General features: G+C 32.6%; 3 protein-coding genes across 4 annotated transcripts; 2 read left to right on the forward strand and 1 right to left on the reverse strand.

The window, feature by feature from the left end:
• The first annotated feature begins 346 nt into the window (after positions 1-346).
• On the forward strand, positions 347-2716 carry LOC106764236 (gelsolin-related protein of 125 kDa). 2 transcript variants are annotated; one of them, XM_014648488.2, is made up of 3 exons: positions 347-1495; positions 1758-2013; positions 2096-2716. In XM_014648488.2, exons 1-3 carry the CDS (start codon positions 625-627, stop codon positions 2121-2123), a joined length of 1155 nt encoding a protein of 384 aa, XP_014503974.1. In that variant the 5' UTR covers positions 347-624; the 3' UTR covers positions 2124-2716. The 2 variants fall into 2 exon arrangements, with proteins under 2 accessions (XP_014503974.1, XP_014503975.1); XM_014648489.2 differs by having other exon boundaries at positions 348-1495; positions 2099-2716.
• Positions 2717-4337: 1621 nt separating this feature from the next.
• LOC106763197 lies at positions 4338-11749 on the reverse strand. Its single transcript, XM_022781680.1, has 9 exons — positions 10894-11749; positions 9645-9887; positions 8113-8185; positions 6757-7000; positions 6455-6667; positions 6103-6369; positions 5904-6021; positions 4933-5153; positions 4338-4835 (listed from the first exon to the last, which is right to left on the reverse strand). The coding sequence occupies exons 1-9, from the start codon at positions 11747-11749 to the stop codon at positions 4551-4553; spliced, it is 2520 nt and encodes an 839-aa protein (XP_022637401.1). The 3' UTR covers positions 4338-4550.
• Positions 11750-15110: 3361 nt separating this feature from the next.
• On the forward strand, positions 15111-21168 carry LOC106763198 (ABC transporter C family member 3-like). The gene is made up of 10 exons (XM_022781798.1): positions 15111-17560; positions 17704-17790; positions 17874-18521; positions 18688-18852; positions 19043-19337; positions 19447-19661; positions 19868-20173; positions 20277-20340; positions 20423-20662; positions 20751-21168. The coding sequence occupies exons 1-10, from the start codon at positions 15209-15211 to the stop codon at positions 20873-20875; spliced, it is 4497 nt and encodes a 1498-aa protein (XP_022637519.1). The 5' UTR covers positions 15111-15208; the 3' UTR covers positions 20876-21168.
• The last annotated feature ends 1403 nt before the right edge of the window (positions 21169-22571 follow it).

Raw genomic sequence — 22571 nt, forward strand, 5'->3', positions numbered from 1 at the left:
ACTTTCAGTTATCTATTGTACATGTACTGTTCAAAAACCATCTAATAACATCTTCATACTTCCAATATTTCATAACACATCTTAATCACTTTACAACAGACAAACTTATATTTTAAAATTTTACCTCTAAAATATTTCTCAATTGATAAAACCCAAAGAAAATATAAGAATTATGAGTTATGAGAGTTTGTACTTTTTTCTTTCAATATTTCCTATTTTACTGTCCAACTAAAAAAATAAAAATTTCCAATTTTCACTTTTTAAAATAAACACTTTTTTTTTGTGGAGGAATATAAATTAGTCAAATTACATGAGAAATGCATGAGTTAATGCGAAGAAAGAAAAACGGTTTGGTGTCCTTTTTGTTGACCCGTAAGAGATTATTGAAAGTGAAAAGGTGTGTAATTTCATATTGCATTGTCGTTCCCTTTCCCTGTTCACCTTTGTCTTCCTTCGTACGTTTCCAAACACAGTTTCTTTCTTCCTTCGTCTTCTTTCTTCATTTTCTCAAATTCCCTTTTTTCGTATTTGCTTCTTTCTCTCGGTTCAACCACAGAAAAAGTCGGCCTCTTTTTCTTTCGCTCGTTCACCCACAGAAAAAAGTCGGCGTCTTTTGGACTTCTCATGGCACTTGAACCCAAACCCGAACCTGGGTTTTTCCAGAGCTCCGTTTCTACTACTTCTCAAAAGCATTACAGCGAAATGAGTATCTCGGAGCTTGTGGCGCGTCTGCGTGTGGTGTATCAAGTTGAGGACTTTGATAAAATAGAAGAAGAATTGAAGAACAGAGAAGACAAGGTGAGGGTAGAGATTGGGTCACTCAAAGTCATGCTCGAATTGGAGAAGCTCAATAGCATTGAAATAGAAGGAAGATTGAAAATCAGAGAGGAGCAATGTAAAAAGGGGAAGCAAGCCCAGGAGAATTATGAGCTGTTGTTGAAGAGTATGAAACAAAGTGGGTTGGATATGGATGAGTTAAAGAAAAGGAACGTTGCTTTAGAAGGTGAAGTTTGTGAATTGAAGAAAAAAATGGTAGAAGATGTCAAATGTGTGACCGAACTAAGAACCGAGATCAGTAAGTTGGAGGAAGAGAAGGTTCGGGAAAAGAATGCTCTCAACATGATGAACACTGAATTGAAGGAAGAAATTAAGAAGAATTTGGCTGAGATAGAGAGGCTGAGGACTGAAAATGATAAATTGACAGATGAGAAGCTCGAACGTAAGACAGCATTTCAGTTTTTGGAGAGGAAATATGGTGAACTCAGTGCAAGTGTTCTGAAGTTAGAAGATGATGTAAAGCTTTTGATGAGTGAAGGTGCCTCTGATTGTGGGAACACTGAACAAGAGCCTAATACTGGAGTTTCTTTTGCTGTTAAAGCTGAAGAGGTTTTCGATGATTACGAGCTTGAAAATGACACTGGGGAGCCTGTTCCTTTCACAAAGACTAAAGAAACTCATCAGTATGTCAAAAAAGGGTACAAGGATCTTGCATCAGGTATGGAAATGAAATTCTGTTCTGTTTGCATTTCTCGTATCTATAATTGCAGATTTACATTCATAAATATAATTTTGAATTTGGTAGAAGTATACATTTTTAATTACTCGAAGAGCCCTTGGTTGGATTTTTCAAGAAGTATACACTTTTATTTGTATTACAGAATGTATTGCTTTTTAGTGTCCTGTTTTTGCCTGGAGTATACTGTTAAACAAGTTTTAACATATATTTCTTGTGCCTGCATGGGTAAAAAACAAATTAGAAAATGAGGTCATAGCCATATCTGATGATGATGACGATGATGATAATGGTGTTCCAAATCAAGGATTGCATAGAGAAAAGGCTATTCCTCAAACTATTGGAGAAAATGAACATCCACAAAGGGTTGAAACGTTCACAAGAAAACCTACTTCTGATAACCAGACATCTTCTAGATCTACATCCAGTGGTGATTTATATGAAATGGATCATCTTAAGAGAGTTAAAACTTCACCGGCCAATACATACCATTTGCCAGAGTAAGTAGGACACTGGCTGACATAAATATCCTCACTAGTCATATATACTGAAAACAACTAACTCAGCCTTTTGTTTGTCTAGCAGCTACTTCCTCGTTCGCAGAATCTAGAGCAGGTGCTTCTCTAGCCAATCTTATATTAGTTCTTAGTTTAAAGATACTAGCTTCTTGGGATTATATATATATATATATAGCTATGATAGTCACACTTTTTATGTAAAAAATGACTGATCTTTACTAAAGAATCAGACTGATGAAAGCTGAAATTCTACGTTTTGTTGCAAGGATTAAATGGTTTTGATATGTGAACACAGACTTAAATGGATATGTTTTTAATTGGATGGATATGTAATGAGAGTTTGGGGACTCTGTAAATTAAAGGAACATATCAACCCTTCATAATTAGTTATATAATATTCTTTTACACTTAATCTTGAATAACTGGTATATATAGTTTGTTCACAAATAAAGTTATAGCTGAAAACCAGTGAGATATGATTGCTCCATATTCTGGACTATTGAGAAGGGATTGCTGTTAATCTTAAAGATGATGATAAAGATCAACATAAAAGCAAGGATGCATTACATGTTGATTGCTGTCATGTTAACCATTGAGCATGCTGATATGAAAGGATGGAAAAATTTGTGGTTAGAATGTGATTCTTAGTAGGTGAAGGCTTTTAATAACTCTTCTTTGGTTTCTTACAGGATTTCATGGTGATGAAATCTTTGAATTAGAATTTGTGCTACTTTAATTTAGTTTGGATAAACTAATATTTTAATTTACTTTGTTTTGATATATTTTAATTAAGTTTGATTCATTAATTTCTAATGGGTTGATGATGATACAACTTCTTAATCAGTTTTTATTAAACTGATATTTTAATTTCATGTTTAGTTTAAAAAATGAATAGTTTAGTTACAATAACAATTTTGTTAAAAAATCTTATACATTGAAGTATTAGTTTCCTGTCGAGTTTGAATTAAAAAAAAAAAAGTAACTATAATAATTTAGTTTAAATTTTTTATTATAAAAATAAGTATCTAATTTGTAAACAGTTTAGTTCAATTTGTTGTTAACATTAAGTAAACTATTAACAGTCGAATCTGATACTTGTGTGGCTGTTGAAATTTGAAAATCAGTAATCAAATTACTAAGACAACCTTAAATTTTAACACATTTCATGGGCCGGATCTTAAATTTGTTGGACCTATTTACTTTCCCACCCCCAACATCTTAAAGACATATTTGTTTTTATCATCTTATTCAAATGCAATAATGTTTGTATTATTAAAATTTCACAATAGTGAATTAAATTTCTTTTATTCTATTTCAAAAATTGTTTTAAATATCAGTTTTTATTATAAAATTTTAGTGGTAAAAAGGTTTATAAAATAAGTCACGTTAGAAAAAGAAAAATCTAATTTAAAGTGTATAAATTTTGTCTGAATAAAAATAATAAGTTTTGATCATAAAAGAACTTTCTTTTCATGAAAAAAAATTTAAATTTCTAAAATATGTATAAACATTTCTCCACTACTTATACTAGCAACATTTTTACAATTTATACAGAACCAAAAAAAATAATTGTTCGTACTTTGGAAAAAGAAATAAGTCATAAAATATAAAAAGGTCACTAGTTATCAACAATATTTCTTATTATTAACTCTTAACCAACCACCTTTTTGGAATAAAACAAAAAAAAATGTTTTTATTTTAATTTCTGTAAATATATTACTTTTCTTTTTATTTTTTTATAATCATACATTCTTATAAAACTTTTTATCGTCATTGAATTAAATATTTTATTGGCGTGTCATAGATTACATCATCACATTATAGTTAAGGGAAGAAACTAAAAGAAAATAATTCAAAAGAATAAAAAAATAAAGACTTCAAACAAAACATTATGTATTCTTTGACAATAAATTAATATTATTATTTATTATTACTAAATGAGTATGAAAGGTTTTTCCAATTAATTGAAATGTTCCACCTTCAAATGTGCTCAAAAACTCATTTTATTTTGCATTTCTTCCAATTTTTTGCTACTTTAAATGTGTTTAAGGGTAATTAGTTTATTGATTTTTCAAATTCCATCACACCCAGACAAGAATCAGATAGGATTATTAATAGTTTACCTAATTTTAACAATAAAATTGAACTAAATTGTTTACTTATACATAACTATTTCTATATTATGGTATCTACATTATCCTTTTTTGAAACTAAACATGAAATTAGCATTTCAATAAATTTTAATATTTCATTAACAAAATATATATTGAAAAAATGAAAATAAAATAAAACTAAGTGATGAAGATAAAGAGGTTGTATCAATATCCTATTGCAATAGAGAAGCGTCATGAATAATCTAACTTCCTACAAGTTGCATCCTACAATCATTATGTTTAGGAAATCTCCATTAACCAATAGTTTATACTCACTAGCCAATATAATCTACAACAAAACATAAGGCTTTGGCGCTTACACAACATTCGGTTGGATCTTCATTGGGGGATCGTCCTTTTGCTAGGTCATGGATTTAAGTCTTTCTTCAAGTACCTTTTGTCTTGTTCCATAAAACGTTGCTCCATAACAGTCATGTGCTTGTTCAGTCTTTCTTGCATTTGGAGCTCCAACTTCCTCAATGCCCTCAAGGATTTTGTACCTTTTTCTTTAGGTCCAAAGTAATCTTTTATGCCAATAGTTCCTCCAATGCCACGTATACGACCTGGGTGGTCTAGCTTTCCAATGGTCGTTGTGAGAATATCCTTCCTACCTTGGCTAACATGTGAACCCTGAATTTCTTGTTCAACCAACTTATCGTGCACATCATGATGAAGTTTGATACAAAAAAAAAGTTTATTGCACAAAATTCATATGAATTATGATTTTTGGTTAAGAATTTTTACTTACAATTCTCTGTGATATTTGTTGAGCAGATTGTGATGTCATTTGACCATCAGACTTAGTTCGTACAGCCTTCCACATCTCATACCTAGCCGGTGGAGGTACTAGGTCAGGAGACTCAAGTCCTAAATCTTCTGCACAAGACTTTCTCATCTTTTTATCTAGTAATGCATAACCACCACGTGAGAGTACATGTGGTACATTATTTGGGCAGCAATCCTTTTTTCCTGTCAAACCATAGAAATTAATAAGTTTAAATCAAAAATGAATATTTTGATTGACTATAACAAAATATTAAGAAACAAACCTGCCAGTGTACTTATTATCTTAAATTTATATATGAATAATTTTTTAACTCAAATTTACATAATGATTTCATTTATAAATAATGAATAGCCACCAATATTTTATAGATTAATTATACAATAATAAACTAAGAAAAATTTTAACATTTTAAAATAGGAAAAAAATAATCATTACTGAAACTTCAATTTTTCCTACATAAAAATATAGAAAGTGCTGTCATTTTTCGTGTAATATATGCAATCTTAATGTGGAAACAAATATGACAACTTATATTTATTGAGCAAACGACAATTGAAAATTCAACTAAACGGATTTGAATAATTATCCACCTACTTCAGGAGTAACCTGCCTATAAAACAGAAAATGCAGCACAATGATTGTATCACAAAAATACATGAACACAACATATACTAAACAAACATATTATAATTCTTCAAAACAGCTATACATGTCTTAAACATTTCCAAGTTCTATAAATATACATTCCCCTTGCATGATTGAAATTTTCAAATACTTCCCACAAAAAATTCCAGAGCATCCCTGTAATCTATGTTTAGTGACATGTTCTCATTCATCACTTTAAATAGGAAAACAGCTCACTCTATCTATGAAAAGGATTCAAACAAAAACAGTCCTTGTTCAATGTCCAAAATACTGTCGTGTTCCCACACCTTTACCAGCTGCACGAACATAACCAGGATGTTCTGGACGTCCAATAGCAGTTGCAAGTATATCTTGACGTCCGGAGGGATGAAACATACCCTGTTTGGACTGCATCTCCAGGGAATCCTGTAATCAACCAATTTGTCATAAATAACTATAGAATGTACTTTTAGCAATAAGAACAAAGTTTAAGAGTAGAAGACTTACANNGCGCTTAGCAATTTGAAGTGCTGATTCTGATGTGAATTGGCCTGATGATGTCATTCGAGCCCTCTTCCATTTAACATGACGTGAAGGAGGAGAAGGGGGACTAGTGTTTGTCTGAAGCTCAATATCAAATTCTGACGTCTGCTCTTCCCTTAATTTGATCTTTTCAGCCATCAATTTCTCCTCCAATACCCGATAACCCTCTCGAGATAACCAGTGAGGAGTATCGTTCTTCTTTTGCAATTCTTGAGCTTTTTTTCTCTTTTTCTGTTATCAATTATACACCATTATAGTTAATACTATTAACTAATTGCTACAAATACATTTAACAAAATAATAAATTTGAATTTACCTCCCAAGATGCAGTAGACCGAATCTCTACAAACTGCTTCCATGTATCCTCATTGATACCATACATACTGCATGGAGTCATTCCTGGGTTAATTTTGTCCTCATTCAAAGCCCATCGCGTAGTGAGATGGGTTTTAAAGTGTCTCCACATGCTTGCAATTGAAGATAATGTTTTCCTCCTGATAGCTTCAGATGGTACTATCTCAAAGTGTGCCTACAGACATAAATCAAATCCTATTGAATATACTAAATAAGAATAAATGCTTATATATAGTACAAACAACTTAAATCAAGATTACTTACCAAAATATCCTCCCAAAGCGACTTCTTTGTTGATTCCTTCACCCGATCCCATGAAGGATGCAAAATCGACACCTTCTCACGTGCCAATGCACCTAAATAGCTAGTAAATGTGTCACGGTTCGGACCTGATGGCCTCCCTGTAGCTGCATCAATGTGGACTTGAAGCTTCTTTTCACCGATGCGTCTTGTCAAGGTCCTCAAACGTGTGCTGCCTCTAACCTTCTTAACTAAAAGCTTAGTAGCACTGTGAAAAGAAGCAGGTGGGCTAGTCAAGTACCTGTACTACGCATTTAAAATTTCGTCACAGGAATTCGCATAATACAGTTAAGTACATATTTAAATGAAACATATATATGTGTTGTACAAACAAACATGACTTAGATTGAAATATTCTCTAACATGTCTTCATCATGCTCAGTATGACTACCATTTACACTGTCTTCGTCTAGATTTAGGCCTCATCATCTCAGGGAAACTCAAAACAGATTTAGAAAACATTAAAACAAAGTTGTGAATTTTGGTTTTCTTGAAAATCTCAAATATTTTGAAAATGGCATTCCATTCAAGTTTTGGGTTGAAAGGACCTAAAAAGTGAGTAGTTTTGAAAGATAAATCTAAAAGTTAGTGAAAGAAACCTTCCAAGTCTTCAAAACAAATTTTATATGCCTAAAATAGGACTAAAGAAAGAAGTTTCACGTCAAAATTTATTGAGTCATAATCTAAGTTTCTAGATCTTGAAATGAACTGATTTTTTGTAAAAATGAACCAACAAATCTAAAACGTGTTGTGTAACTCTGATGGTCATTAGATTTAACGAACAACTAGAGTTTGGTGATATAAAGCTATGGAAAAAAGATTCTATACCAAAATCTCCCCTATGTAAAATGTTATTCAGAGCAGAAGTTAACCCTTTTTACAATTTTAGTAATTTTTATGTAACCTAAAATGACTATTTTTACCTTAGGTGTTTTTTTACGATAGTTTGAGTTTGAACTAACTGTACTTTTAAAATTAGTTTCATTTACTTATAATGTATTTACTTAAAGCTAAATCATGCTTTCCAATTCTTATTGTCAGTTGCTTGCACTTGGAACTTTGAATGGGATAATTGCTTCAACAAACACATATTACTCTCAGGGATCAAATGTGATCCCCTATGTGACAACCACCTTTCACAAAAATCTGCCTAAAATTCGGCAACATAACATCTGTATTTGTCCATAACCAAAATCTTAAACACACCAANATGGCAAGGGTGAGTTCACACTCTCTGTCTTATAATTTAAAATGAACATTTCAACATAACATTCAATCAAACAATTTCTTAAATAACACAGAGAGAGTTTGAGGACCTACCTAGATTGGCATGAGAGAGACAACGATGGTGAGGAAACCAAAGGAGTGCCTGGTGTGGGAGTTGCCAACAGCGCTAAACATAAAAGAATAATTAATATACACCATAGTGAAATCAAAAGTAACAAAATTATTAATTAACATATCTTCTTTAGACACAAGATATCCACAAGTAACGAAATTGTGTTTTAAATTGATTGATCTAGACTGGTGAGTTGAAATCATTATCAGTGCCAAATGCCACTTTAAACAGATAATGGTTTTTCTAAGAGAGAGAGAATACGATACAATGTTCTTGTTTCTTATTTTTTATTTTTTAAATTCATTATTGGGTGCCACACCATATAGAAAAGAAAGTTACAATCAAAAGGATCCAGGGTTCAGAAGGGGGTTAAAGAGAGTGAAGATGGTGAATTGATAATTCCAAATACTCCCCTACGTGTGTTGAAAGCTGATCCTGACCTTGTTGAGGAACATCATGGAGGTATACATACATTGACTTTATTTTATCCGTTTTACTTGTATTTTACTATCCTTTTTGTTGTGAAGATCATATGCTTACTGCTGTTATATATTAACTTTTGACATTCATATACCAGTATGCCTTAGAAAAAAGGATTACAGGTATGATGACAGCAGCTGACAAAAACTAATTGCACAAGTGTTACCCTGACAAGTTTTTTGCAAATGCTAAATCAACTGATGATTATGATAGTTGGACTGTTAATGTTAGGATACTCTACTCTCTTGGCTCTAGCAGTTCCTAAGTTCCTACAGGGTTGGTCATTGCATACACACACACACTCTCTTTCTCTCGGTTCTAGCAGTTCCTAAGTTTCTATAGTTGATATATATGTTAGTAAATTCACTAGAGAATTCAAATTCAATCAAACGGGAATCAAAAGTCACAACAACTATATAAGCAGTAACATATATGACACGCCAAACATTTAAGAATATTAACTGTAATTTAAATCAACCAAGAATATGTTGAGAAAAAAAAAAGAATTATTTTTGCACTAAATGAAAGAAAGAGAAAAATAAAAAAAAGAATTATTTTTGCACTAAATGAAAGAAAGAGAAAAATACCTTAGCAGAGGAAGAATAAACAATTAATGTTACCTACATCTTCAAACACTAACAGAATAAGATGAGAAAGAAATAAACAAATCCTAATAGAGGAAAAAGAAATGAAATAGAGGGAGATTTAGGATAATGGAATAAATTTTTTACTAAAATTTTACAACATGTTGGTCTGAGTTACACTGAACTTGTATNCTTCAAACAAAGTCTCAAATCTGAGCTTTGAAGATGAAAAAAAAAAAGATAAAAATTTGATTAGGAGAGAACTCTACTTCATATTTTCCAACAAATAACAGTCATTGAGCAAAGTCATACTTCGTGCCAATGTCATAATCATTCAGAAAGATTTAAAATGTGACTACCATAGCTAGATATACAATTCCAACACGCTCATTAGTTGAAACTAAGAACTAATCTAAACTTTCACATATAATATTGATTAGAGAACTTACTTTTCTTTACGGGGAGATTTTCTTTTTCAAATAAATCAGCAGAGGATGTAGATGTGGAAATAGAAGCCTCAATATCAGAAGCACGTTTTCTTTTGATAATTTCAACCCATTGTGGATATTCATTTTCTTCAATTATTTGAGAAATAGCTTTCTCTCCTTGCAATCCTTGTGATGTGTACTTATCATCATCATCTTCATCATCACTTAGGTCCACAATCTCCTTTTCCACTTTGAATTTTACCCCTGCATGTACAAAGAATATGTGTTAAAACTTAACATTATTTTGTTAACATTATATACTTCAGGCAAAAGCTAGGAGAATGAAGAGTAGTAGANTCTGGAATACAAGTAAAAAATTGGTTGTTGTCTCGGCATTTTTTGAAAAATACAGCCTCTAGCTCTTCAAGTAATTAACTACGTATACTTTGATCAAATTCAGAGCAGATACATGTAATTTTTTTTTGTATGGATAAACAAAATGAGTTACCTTCTTTGCATACTTCTATTTGCCCTTTCTTTTGTTCTTATTGAAAGAAAACATTTTCAGGAGAAAGGAAGAAAACACAAAAGAGATGATTTGCAGTTTAAAATTAGGACCCTCAAATATTATAGATGACCAGGATTCTACAACAAATCAAGCCANGGGTTGAACATCTAAGGAAGACAACGGGAACAATGCTGTGTTTGGCTTGAGGATAAGAACGTAAAATACCTTAGGCTGGAAACAGGGGTAATTTGTCTGTGTGGGGGTCCAATGAATGGTCTGACCTACCATGTGGACCACTTTCTAACTGCCTTACCTTGCATTTGCAAGTGGACATCTTAGTCTATATTTCAAAAGTAATAGATTCATTGTGTAAATTTGGATGAACTTGTTAATGATATTCTTACTTCAACAACAAGATTGGATGAAGTGAGGAGTGTGTTCTTAAATTTTGTCTACTAATTGTTGCAAACTGTAATGACTTTTTGAGTATTTGAATGTAATCTGGTTCAGTCTTCAATTAATCCAGTTTGAGAAAGAATTGCTTGCCTCACCACACCATTTCAATTAATTTACTAAAACATGATTTCCGCCAATAGCCATTTCCTTCTCTCAATAAATCTCATGGTTCAGGATATAAAGAAATATGATTAAAGTATATTAATCAATTCAGTGTAATCCAATTAAATATTTTTAAAGGAAATTATAAATATGTAAATCTCTATTATAGATGTAAGAGATCAAAAAGAGAACAGAATTACATACCTAATGCACCTACAGCATCCTCCTTGTTCCCTTTTTTAGGAGACTGACCAGTACCAGTATCAACAGAGTAATGAGTATCTTCATCCCTTTGTAAAGGAACAGGCTCCCCAGTGTCATTTTCAAGGTCGTTGTCACTAACATCCTTTTCATCTTTGACAGCGAAAGAAACTCCAAGATTAGGCTCCACTCCAGTGTTCCCACCATCAGAGGCATCTTCACTCATAAACGGCATAGTACTTTCTTCCAACTTCACATCACTGACACGGGGTTTGCTATATCTCCTCTCCAATGATTCAAATAATGTCTTAAGTTCGTGCTTCTCGTCTTTCAGTTTACCAATTTCATTCTTCAACCCCTCTATGATAGTCAAATTCTTCTTAACTGCTTCCTCCAATTCAATGTTCTTCATGATAAGGACATCAAGAGCATTCTTGTCCCCAACCTTCTCCTCCTTCAACACACGGATCTTGTCCCTTATTTCATCCATGGATTTGACATCATCTAGCATTTTTTTCCTGAACTCCTTCAGCTCATACACTTCACGTTCTAAGGCAACGTTCTTTTTCCTTAACTCCTCAATAGCATGTTTTTCAACCAAACCATCTGTTTTCACTTCCTTCAACAACTGTTCATAATTATCCTGGGTTCTCTTCCCCTTTTCACATTGCTCCTCTCTTATTCTCAGTCTCTCTTCGACTTCAATTCTCTTGAGCCTTTCCAGCTCAATCTTCTCTTCGAGTGGTCCAATTTCCGCCCTAAGTTTTGCTTCCCTCTTTACCAACCTTTGCTCAATTTTATCAAAATCTTCAACTTTATACGCAATACGCAGCACAGTAACTAGCTCGGATATGCTCATTTCACCTAATTCTTTTTCATTACTAGTTGGAATGGACTTAGATAAAGACCAAGATTCGGTTTTTAGTTGAAATGCCATAAAAGTTCGAAAAGACGTAAACTTTGTTTGTGGGAATACTAAGAAGGTGCTATTAAGTTACCTCCTCTGGTGCAAGTAAACTTGCCAAGTAGAAATGGAATTTGAGCTACGGAAAGAGTACCTGCTGTGCTTTGATGGTGCTGGTTATGATTAGAAGCAGCACATCTTTTTTAGCCTGCAAGGAATAAGCAAGAAGATGAAGTGAAAATGGCGGGAACGCGTATTGAATAAAAGACTGACTACGAAAAGAAAGGTTTCAACATGTGAATTTGATATAAGAGAGACATGGAAAGTTAACATATTTTTTACTGAATTTGTATTAATTAAATATTTGATGTAAGATCTTGTTTTTAATATCTTATAATTGTTAAAATAAGGTATTATAAGATTGGTAATATAATTATTTTAAAAAATAAATAACTACAATAATAAATATATAAAAAATAATTAAGTACAATTTAAAAATTTTGAAAATTTTTATACAAAGATAATTATTAGACTATAAGTAAGACTATTTTGTATCATCATTGTTTTCTACCAAAAATGCATTAACATCTATCTTTCATATATTTACATCAATAAAATACTATAAATAAAATATATATTATCATCAAAGAAACAACTGTTGAAAAGAAATACTCTAAAATATTTAAATTATATAAATTATAAACTCAACATGTATAAAAAAAATAATCATATATATTCAAATAAATAATAGATATTAGTTGTACAAATGTAATAGCTTTTGTACTTGTAGAGTAATAAAAAAGATATTATCATCCTATTGGTCACAAGGTTAATTCCTTTTATATTGATGACAAAATGTCAATCATTTCTCTTTATGAGTTTAATAGTTAGTATGATACTTTTTCACTGACTTTCCATGTGTCAATGCATACACTAAGATCATTACCACAAAAGAATTTTTCCTTAGAAATTTTTTCAAATCCGTCATCATACATGTCCAAAATCATATCATCACCTCAATTAATAATAAATAATATTGTAAACATACATCATCATTTTGCTTGCAAAAGTTTGTGGTACTTTCATTCACTCAGCGTCTTGAAGCTAAAATATTTCAAACCTACATTACAAAAGTTGCTGTAAGTGATACAAACTTGTGCTCAACGACCTAAAGTTAAAATGTTCTCAAAGTTGCACAATAAGTCTAACGCTTAGCTATACTAGACACACTAGTAGATAAAATTATGCGATTTAGGAAGAATGAGACCTGTGCAATTTATCAATCTGGTATTCATTTTTTAGTACTTTGGTCAAAAACAGTTTTCAATATAAAGGCACATACCAATTGACTTAATTGTGCAAATTTTAATCCCCTTAATCAACACAAAATCAACCAAAAGATTCAAGCATTACAATCATTCAAAACATATCAGACTCATACAAAACAATCAAATTTCATCCCCAAATACATTCGAGCAACAACACACAAGACATCAAATTCACTCACACAAAAAATAATTAGTTTCCATCCAACAACTTAAAAGATCCAAACTAGGTGAACTCTTCTCAACTTAAATGATGCTATATTTATACATTGAAACATCACAAAAATGAAACAAAGATATATCCTTATCATCATTGATGAGCATATACTCATATATAGATAATAGAAAAAAGGATAATGATATTTAGACAACATTTTTTGACAACATTTAAACATTGATTACGTGTCAATCTGTGATTGGTAAAAAATTACTCCACAATAATGTTTATGATTATTATTATTGATTGTGGAGTAATTTTTTACCAATCACATATTGACACGTAATCAATATTCAAATGTTGTCAAAAAAATGTTGTCTAAATATCATTATCCTAGAAAAAATAATAGAAAAAAAAATGGAAGAATACTCATATACAACAAATAATAGAAAAAATTAACAAAAGGTCGAAATTCAACTTACATAAAAGGATAAATTAATCGATTTTAATTCAAAAACTCATCCCAATGATTAATTTTACAACCTCTCTTATACAAGAATAAAGAAAAATAACTAATAGAAAAAAATAAAAAAACTCAAAAATACAATTTTTTTATAAATGATGTGTTTTAAAATAATAAAACTCATAATAACATGTGATTTTATATTATTTTTTTTAATATTAAAAAAATTAATTTTATTATTTTTAAATTATTATTATTACTAAAATGTTATTTTATATGTTTTTATTTTTGACATAATATGAAAGGTGTAATCTTTTAATTATATCTATTTTAGTATATTTAATCCTCTGAAAATATTTAATAATTTAAATACTTTTTTCTCATAATTTTTTAAGTAAATGTAAAATCGTAATAAAATTCTAAACTTTTTGAACTACGGTGATTCACGAGTGGAGGTAGGAGGAAACAAATCTTACATTTACATAAAAAAAAAAAAAAAAAAAAAACTTATAACCTCAAACATTAGATATAAGAATTATTGTGAAGGTATAATTGTGCAATAGAAATTTCGAAAACATTTTTTCAGTCTAAACATCACTAACAAAGTAAATCTGAATATATATTATGCGTTTATTTAAATTTTTTTAACACCGTTATACAAAAAACATCATTTTGCAGAAAAAATATTTCCAAACTAGTTTTAAACGTATTTTTTATACGAAAACCTCAATCTCATGAATCATATTTAAATATTTAAATATTTTATTAACAGTACTTTGTGTGTATTCTTACCAGAAAAATAGACATGCTTTTATATAAAAACATTCTTTCTCATAATTATACATGTTTATATTGAGTGATAGGAATCAACACCAAGTCGTCTAATTTACATTAAACCAGTCTTAATTTATATTAAACCTTTAATATTTCATTTGAATATTAGTAATTTTAGGAAAATAATAAAGAGTTAGGTTAAAGAAATATATGTTTAACGTCACCTTCTACTTAGCCGTCAACAATAAAAAAGAAAAGAAAAGAGAGACTATGCTTCATTTTAATAATATTTTTTTATAACAATACTTTAACAATATTTTAATATTATTTTATAATTATTCTAAAATTACTTTATAATTAATAATAGTAATTATAAACAAGTAAATAATATTTAAATGTCTACTTTTTTTTCCAAAGCTTGTTCCTTTTTGCTGGGAATGCCACCTTTTGTCTCTTTTACTATTTTGTTCCTTCAACTAAACTTGAGTCTTGCCCACCATGTTACCATCTTTCCAACGAACTCCATTTCTCTGTTGACCCTTTCACTCTTACATTTTTTAATACACTTTTCTGCACTCAATTTCCACTTTTTGTAACCTCAAAAACTTCGAACTCCCATTTCTTCCAAGCACAGACCACATTTTCAAGTTCAGAACATTCCGCAAATTTTGTTTTTCATCTTCATTTTAAGTACCATGTTGTCTCTTTCCTTACCCCTTTCCAACAATGTTCTTGTCCAACCCGTTTTCCTTCATGGCTTATCCGGATTCTTCCACCTTCTGTTGCTCATCGCGGTTTCACTGTCATGGGTTTGGAAGAAACTCACAACACGTATCAGGGATGATTCGGAGGAGAAACACGACAGCATCCTCTTCAAAGCAGCCGTGTTTTGTTCTCTTGGTGTTTCTACGTTCAGCTTTCTCCTCGGTTTGTTCAATTACTTCTACTGGTTCTCTAGTGGCTGGTCAGAAGAGAATTTCGTGAACCTTTTGGATTTGGCGCTCAGAACACTTGCATGGGGCGTTGTTTGTGTTTGCTTGCACGGGGGGTTTTTCAGTTCTGGCGAGAGAAGGTTCTCACTCCTCTTCAAAGCTTGGTGCGTCTTGTACCTCTTCGTGTCTTGCTATTGCTTCGTGGTGGACATTGTTGTTATATCAGAGAGACGTGTTGCTGTGCAAACTCAGTGCATGGTTTATGATGTGCTTTCCACTTGTGTTGGTTTGTTATTCTGTTACGTCGGGTATTTTGTGAAAGACAAAGAATACGTGAGAGCAAAAGAACATGACGGTACTCAGGAACCTCTTTTGGACGGTGAAACAAATGTTGCTGATGCCTTGGAGACAGAAGAGACCAAGGGTGGGGACACTGTTACCCCTTTCTCACATGCTGGCCTTTTGAGCCTTCTTACCTTCTCTTGGGTGAGTCCTCTTATAGCTGTTGGCAATAAGAAGGCCCTGGACCTTGAGGATGTTCCTCAACTAGACAGCAGAGACAGTGTAGTTGGAGCTTTTCCTGGTTTTAGAGATAAACTTGAGGCTGATTGTGGTGGAATTAATGGTGTCACCACACTGAAGTTGGTGAAGACCCTTGTAATGATATCGTGGAAGGAGATTCTGTTCACAGCTTTTCTTGCTTTGTCTCACACTTTGGCTTCTTATGTTGGTCCTTATCTCATGGATGGTTTTGTTGAGTACCTTGATGGACAACGGCTTTATGAAAACCAGGGCTATGTTTTGATTTCGGCCTTTTTCTTTGCAAAGATTGTAGAGTGTCTTTCTCAATTGCATCGGTGCTTTAGGTTGCAGCAAGTTGGACTTCGATTTCGTGCATTGCTTGTCACGATGATCTATAACAAGGCTCTGACCCTTTCTTGTCAATCAAAGCAGGGCCACACTGACGGGGAAATAATCAATTTCATGGCTGTTGATGCTGAAAGAGTTGGTGCCTTCAGCTGGCACATGCATGATTTGTGGATGGTGGCTTTGAAAGTTACATTGGCCTTTTTGATTTTGTATAAAAACCTTGGGCTGGCTTCCATTGTTGCTTTTGTTGCAACTACTGTAGTTATGCTGACAAATGTTCCCTTGGGATCATTGCAAGGGAAGTTTCAAAAGAGGTTGATGCAGTCGAAAGATACAAGAATGAAAGCCACAACTGAGATTTTAAGGAACATGAAGATTCTCAAACTTCAAGGATGGGAAATGAAGTTTCTATCAAAAATAACTGAGCTCAGGAAAACGGAGCAAGGTTGGCTTAAAAGAGGTGCCTATACTGCAGCCGTTACCTCGTTTTTGTTTAAGGGTTCCCCCACATTTGTAGCCGTTGTTACTTTTAGTACTTGTATGCTTATAGGGGTCCCCCTAAAATCTGGGAATATCTTGTCTGCACTCGCAACTTTCGAGATTCTTCAAGAGCCCATTTATAATCTTCCAGGTACAATTTCGATGATAGCACAGACTAATGTGTCTCTCGATAGGATTGCATCATTCCTTCGTCTGGATGACTTACCCTCTGATGTTGTAGAGAAGCTTCCCCGGGGAAGTTCTGATACAGCAATTGAACTAGTTGATGGAAACTTTTCTTGGGAATTATCTAACCCAACACTGAAAAATATAAATCTTAAAGTTCTTAATGGGATGAAGGTTGTAGTTTGTGGTACTGTTGGATCAGGCAAATCTACTTTACTTTCTTGTGTATTGGGAGAAGTACCTAAAATATCAGGCATCCTTAAGGTTTGTGGAACAAAGGCCTATGTTACTCAATCTCCATGGATACAAAGTGGCAAGATTGAGGATAATATATTGTTTGGTAAACAAATGGATAGGGAAAAATACGAGAAGGTACTTGAAGCGTGTTCCCTGAAGAAGGATCTGGAGATTTTGCCATTTGGTGATCAGACAATCATAGGAGAACGTGGAATAAATTTGAGTGGTGGACAAAAACAAAGAATACAAATCGCACGTGCACTTTACCAAGATGCTGATATATATCTATTTGATGATCCTTTCAGTGCTGTGGATGCTCACACGGGCTCTCACCTCTTCAAGGTAACTTGGTTTCATTATTTTGTTCATTATGTGCAATATAACCTGAACTACTATAATTGTATGCACATGGCAGAATGCAAATCATCATTGATTTTGCTCTTGTATTATTTCGTAAGTGATCTTTTCCATTTTTTGTATTCAAGGAATGCTTGTTAGGCCTTTTACGTTCAAAAACAGTGGTTTATGTCACTCATCAAGTCGAGTTCTTACCTGCTGCTGACCATATATTGGTGAGTGGTTTCTCATAAATTATTAAGCATGAATGTGAAATATAGCTTTGTTTTTAAATCTATCATGTTATCTTTGTCGTTAGGTTATGAAAGATGGGAAAATTACTCAATGTGGAAAGTATACTGATTTGCTTAGTTATGGAACTGATTTTATGGAACTTGTCGGTGCACACAAAAAGGCTCTGTCTACGCTAGATTCATTGGATGGAGAAAATGTATCTAATGAAATAAGCACCTTGGAACAAGATGTAAATGTCTTTGGCACGCAAAGTTCTAAAGAAGAGGAGGCAAGTAAAGATAGACAAAATGGCAAAACAAACGAAATTGAACCAAAAGGCCAGTTTAGTCAGAAAGAAGAAAGGGTGAAAGGTAAAGTTAGCTTTTCAGTTTATTGGAAATGTATCACAACAGCATATGGAGGAGCTCTTGTACCATTCATATTGTTAGCTCAGATTCTTTTTCAAGTTCTTCAAGTTGGCAGCAATTATTGGATGGCTTGGGCGACTCCCGTCTCAACAGATGTGGAACCAACTGTCGAAGGAATAACTCTTATAGTAGTTTATGTTAGTTTGGCTATTGGAAGTTCATTATGCATTCTTGCCAGATCAATGCTTCTTGTCACAACTGGTTATAAAACAGCTACCATACTCTTCACTAAAATGCACTATTGCATTTTCCGTGCTCCAATGTCATTTTTTGATTGCACTCCAAGTGGGCGAATCCTTAACAGAGTATGTAAACCTCATTCTTTTCATTTTTGTCCTTACTTTAAGATAGGATTTCTGTCACAAATAACATTTTTGCTCTAGATTAGTGGTAACCTTATTTTGTTGTTTGTTTTCAACAACTACTCATTATTTAATAGTATCACTTGTTTCTCCTCCTGTTCTCTTCCAGATTTCAACGGATCAAAATTCATTGGATACAAACATTCCTCGTCAAATTGCATCATTTTCCTTCATTACGATCCAACTTCTAGGAATTATAGCAGTGATGTCTCAGGCTGCATGGCAGGTTTTTGTTGTCTTTATACCTGTGATTATGGTCAGCATTTGCTATCAGGTATTAATTTGACAGCGTAATGTAGACTTTTATAATAAGGTGGCATACATTTCTTTCACTACTTTTTCATTCTTGTTTGGCAATGGCTTTACCTGCATGGATTATGTATCAATTTTATTTTACGAGATTGACTTCAATACACGACATTTTAAGATGTTTGCTAAGATCTGTCAAACTTGTAATTCTGCAGCAATATTATATTCCATCAGCCAGAGAACTGTCACGCTTAGTTGGAGTCTCCAAAGCCCCACTCATACAACACTTTTCTGAAACAATTTCTGGTACTTCAACCATTAGGAGCTTTGATCAGCAATCAAGATTTCGGGAAATAAATATGAAACTGAGTGATGGGTATTCTCGGCCAAAGTTCAACATTGCTGGTGCCATGGAATGGTTGTGCTTCCGCTTAGATATGCTGTCCTCTATTATATTTGCCTTTTCCTTAATATTTATAATATCAGTTCCACCGGGATTCATAGATCCAGGTGCGTAATTCCAGTCTGGTATCTGCTACAAAACAAAGTTTAGTATGCTAATGTAATGTGGAATTGAACATGATTGTGTTCCTTTTTTATGAATTTTGTGACTTTGAAGGCCTTGCTGGTTTAGCGGTTACATATGGACTAAATTTGAACAATATACAAGCTTTGATGATATGGAATCTGTGCAAAATGGAGAGCAAAATTATATCAGTAGAGAGAATACTTCAATATACTTGTATTCCCAGTGAGCCTCCCCTTGTTATAGATGAAAATCAGCCAGATTCTTCTTGGCCCTCAAATGGCGAGGTTGATATACAAGATTTGCAGGTACTTCAAGCTATTGCATTCTTGGTTTCTTTTGATTTCTTTTATTCTGAGGCCATTCCATTTAAGATATGCGTGTAAATTTTTCTGTTCTTAACTTATTAGAAGTTAGTTTCTAAAACTAGAAAATCATGGCGACATATTTCATAACGTAATTTATACATGGTGTTTTGTGCTATGTTTAAAATAATGTGTTGCCCGTTGTGAAGGTTCGCCATGCTCCACATCTTCCGCTTGTGTTGTGTGGTCTTACGTGCAAATTTCATGGAGGACTGAAAACTGGTATTGTTGGGAGAACAGGAAGTGGTAAATCCACACTCATACAAACGCTTTTCCGCATTGTTGAGCCTGCTGCTGGAAAAGTTATGATTGACAACATCAACATCTGTTCCATTGGACTTCATGATTTGAGGTCTAGACTAAGCATTATTCCTCAGGATCCAACAATGTTTGAAGGGACGGTAAGAAATAATCTGGACCCCCTGGAAGAACACACTGATGAAGAGATTTGGGAGGTGGGTTGGTTTTATATGGGGACACTATGTTCTGTTCAAAAGATTATACTTGTAATTTTTCTTGAAAGATAGCGTTGCGCTTGTTAACATTATTTTTAAATAGGCCTTGGATAAGAGTCAACTTGGAGATGAAGTTAGAAAGAAAGAAGGAAAGCTTGACTCCAAAGGTTGTCTTGGAACCTTGTTGAACATAACTGTGTAGTAAATCTAATCTTGAACTTATTGCTAATGTTCAAGTTGATGTTGTAGTTAGTGCGAATGGTGAGAATTGGAGTATGGGTCAGAGACAGTTGGTCTGCCTTGGTAGGGTGCTGCTTAAGAAAAGCAAGGTTTTGGTTCTTGATGAAGCCACTGCATCAGTCGACACAGCAACGGATAATTTGATTCAGCAAACTCTCAGGCAACATTTCGCTGACTCCACAGTTATTACCATTGCACACCGAATAACTTCAGTTCTTGACAGTGATATGGTTCTGCTTCTTAGTCAAGGTTAAGAAATGCTCTCATTCTTCGTATAGCATTGATATTCTGTGCACCTTGATGTTTCATTTTCTGATTTGGCTAGACATTGGTGCAGGACTTATTGAGGAGTATGACACCCCAACAAAATTGCTAGAGAATAAGTCTTCATCTTTTGCTCAACTTGTTGCTGAGTATACCATGAGGTCCAAGTTCAGTTTTGAGGAATCTGATGATCACTGATTGAAATTGAAGCATACAGAAACATGAATTTTCCTTGACAATGACGAAAATCTGGGCGATAACATGGATTTTGTGTTTTTTTCCAAGATAAACGTATTTCACAAAATAGGTTTGTAATGTGGAGTGTAATGCCCTAGTCTCTTAGTCTCTTTACACAGGTGAATGAAGAAATTATTAAGAGAAAATATTTATACATAGTGAAATAGAAAACCAAATTGATTTTGGTGCATTCCTGGTATGTGTAGATCAAAGACAGAATCTATCTGTTGGAGAAGAGATATTGTTACCAATCACTCTATGGGAAAAATGCTCTTGTTCAGTGTATGCTTAATTGACAAATTTAGTTATACGTAATCTTTTTATAAAAGGAATAACCTTTACTCATTTTTATGATAAAATCTCACATGAGTGGCAAAACATGAGATGATGAACTTAGAAAGATTATTACTCCAATGAAATGACTTTGCAGATGTTAATTCTTAACAAAAGCTTCACCTTGTGTTAGAGTGATTCAACAAATTTTTGTTTCGATAGCTTTTACTGATTCGATTGTTGCTTATGATAGTAGATTTTTTGTTTGTTTTAATGCATTACAGTATTATATATAGGCTAACAAATACATTGTTTGAAAACATGTTATTGTTGTTGTTGTTCGAGTAAATCCTTAGTTTAGTCACTCAGTCAAAGGAACACGCATCACAAGATCATTATCTAACAACTTTAGTCATTTTAAAACGTTGTTATATTGATGCTGCATATATTTTACCATTAGTTCCTCAAAGTTTACGTCTCCCCACATGAGTACCTCAAGAACATATTTTGAAATTAATTTGTTAAAAATAAACCATTAATGTACTTATAATATGTTTCTAGTCGCTCAAATAAATAAAAAGCAAACAATTACTTTATTTGCTTACACATTTCTTTCACACCAACCACAACAAACACTAGAGTCACACTAAGCACCACTACCACAAATTGATGGGAAAAAAACCTAATTTTGCTTCACATAAACCTAATTTTGCTTGATTGAAGATAAAACTAAAAGAACTCTGATTTTTCAAGTTAATAAACTTCTATTATGAGTTTCATAGAAAAATAAAAACCACAATTACCATGAAATTTGGCATCAAATGTGGTACAGTGTTACTCACCTTAGACAAAAAATTTAATGTCGTTATTATTTTTGGAAGACTAAAAATTACAGTTTTCTTAAGAAAATGTCAAAGTAAAACAAAAATTTGAAAAATAGTCAAAACTCTAAAATACTTGATATTTAAGAAACTAAAAACATATTTAACCTTTCTTTTTATCTAGATCAGATAGAAATAAAAAAAGATAAAAATAAAGTGAATGAAATTCTACTTACACATAGTCGTGATAGATATCTTAAAGAGAAACATCCTAAAAGTATATATAAGAATTCTGAGGAAGATATATGTTTCCTCAATATTATGGCATTGTTGCTGATTTGGAATGGGCTTTCATGGTAATAATTGTAAATTATACATGTTTTTTATATAAATTTATTGAAATAATATTTATATAGTCAATATCCATAAATTTATTACGATTTTATTTTTAAAAATATTTAGAGTTAAGAAAGAAAGAAAAGTACTTAAATTACTCTTAATCTCAGTTAATCATTATAAGACTATTAGGCATAGGGAACTTCATATTCCACATAAATTCTAAC

This window comes from Vigna radiata, chromosome 6, assembly GCF_000741045.1.
Source record: "Vigna radiata var. radiata cultivar VC1973A chromosome 6, Vradiata_ver6, whole genome shotgun sequence".
NCBI classification, from domain to species: Eukaryota; Viridiplantae; Streptophyta; class Magnoliopsida; order Fabales; family Fabaceae; genus Vigna; species Vigna radiata.

What these genes read in the sequence shown, in the direction of transcription:
- LOC106764236 (XM_014648488.2), top strand. Translation starts at nt 625, where the DNA reads ATGGCACTTGAACCCAAACCCGAACCTGGGTTTTTCCAGAGCTCCGTT. An exon ending in GTACAAGGATCTTGCATCAG is followed by an intron (nt 1,496 to 1,757) that starts GTATGGAAATGA and finishes AAAACAAATTAG; the next exon opens with AAAATGAGGTCATAGCCATA. An exon ending in AATACATACCATTTGCCAGA is followed by an intron (nt 2,014 to 2,095) that starts GTAAGTAGGACA and finishes TTGTTTGTCTAG; the next exon opens with CAGCTACTTCCTCGTTCGCA.
- LOC106763198 (XM_022781798.1), top strand. Translation starts at nt 15,209, where the DNA reads ATGTTGTCTCTTTCCTTACCCCTTTCCAACAATGTTCTTGTCCAACCC. An exon ending in CGGGCTCTCACCTCTTCAAG is followed by an intron (nt 17,561 to 17,703) that starts GTAACTTGGTTT and finishes TTTGTATTCAAG; the next exon opens with GAATGCTTGTTAGGCCTTTT. An exon ending in TGGTCAGCATTTGCTATCAG is followed by an intron (nt 18,853 to 19,042) that starts GTATTAATTTGA and finishes GTAATTCTGCAG; the next exon opens with CAATATTATATTCCATCAGC.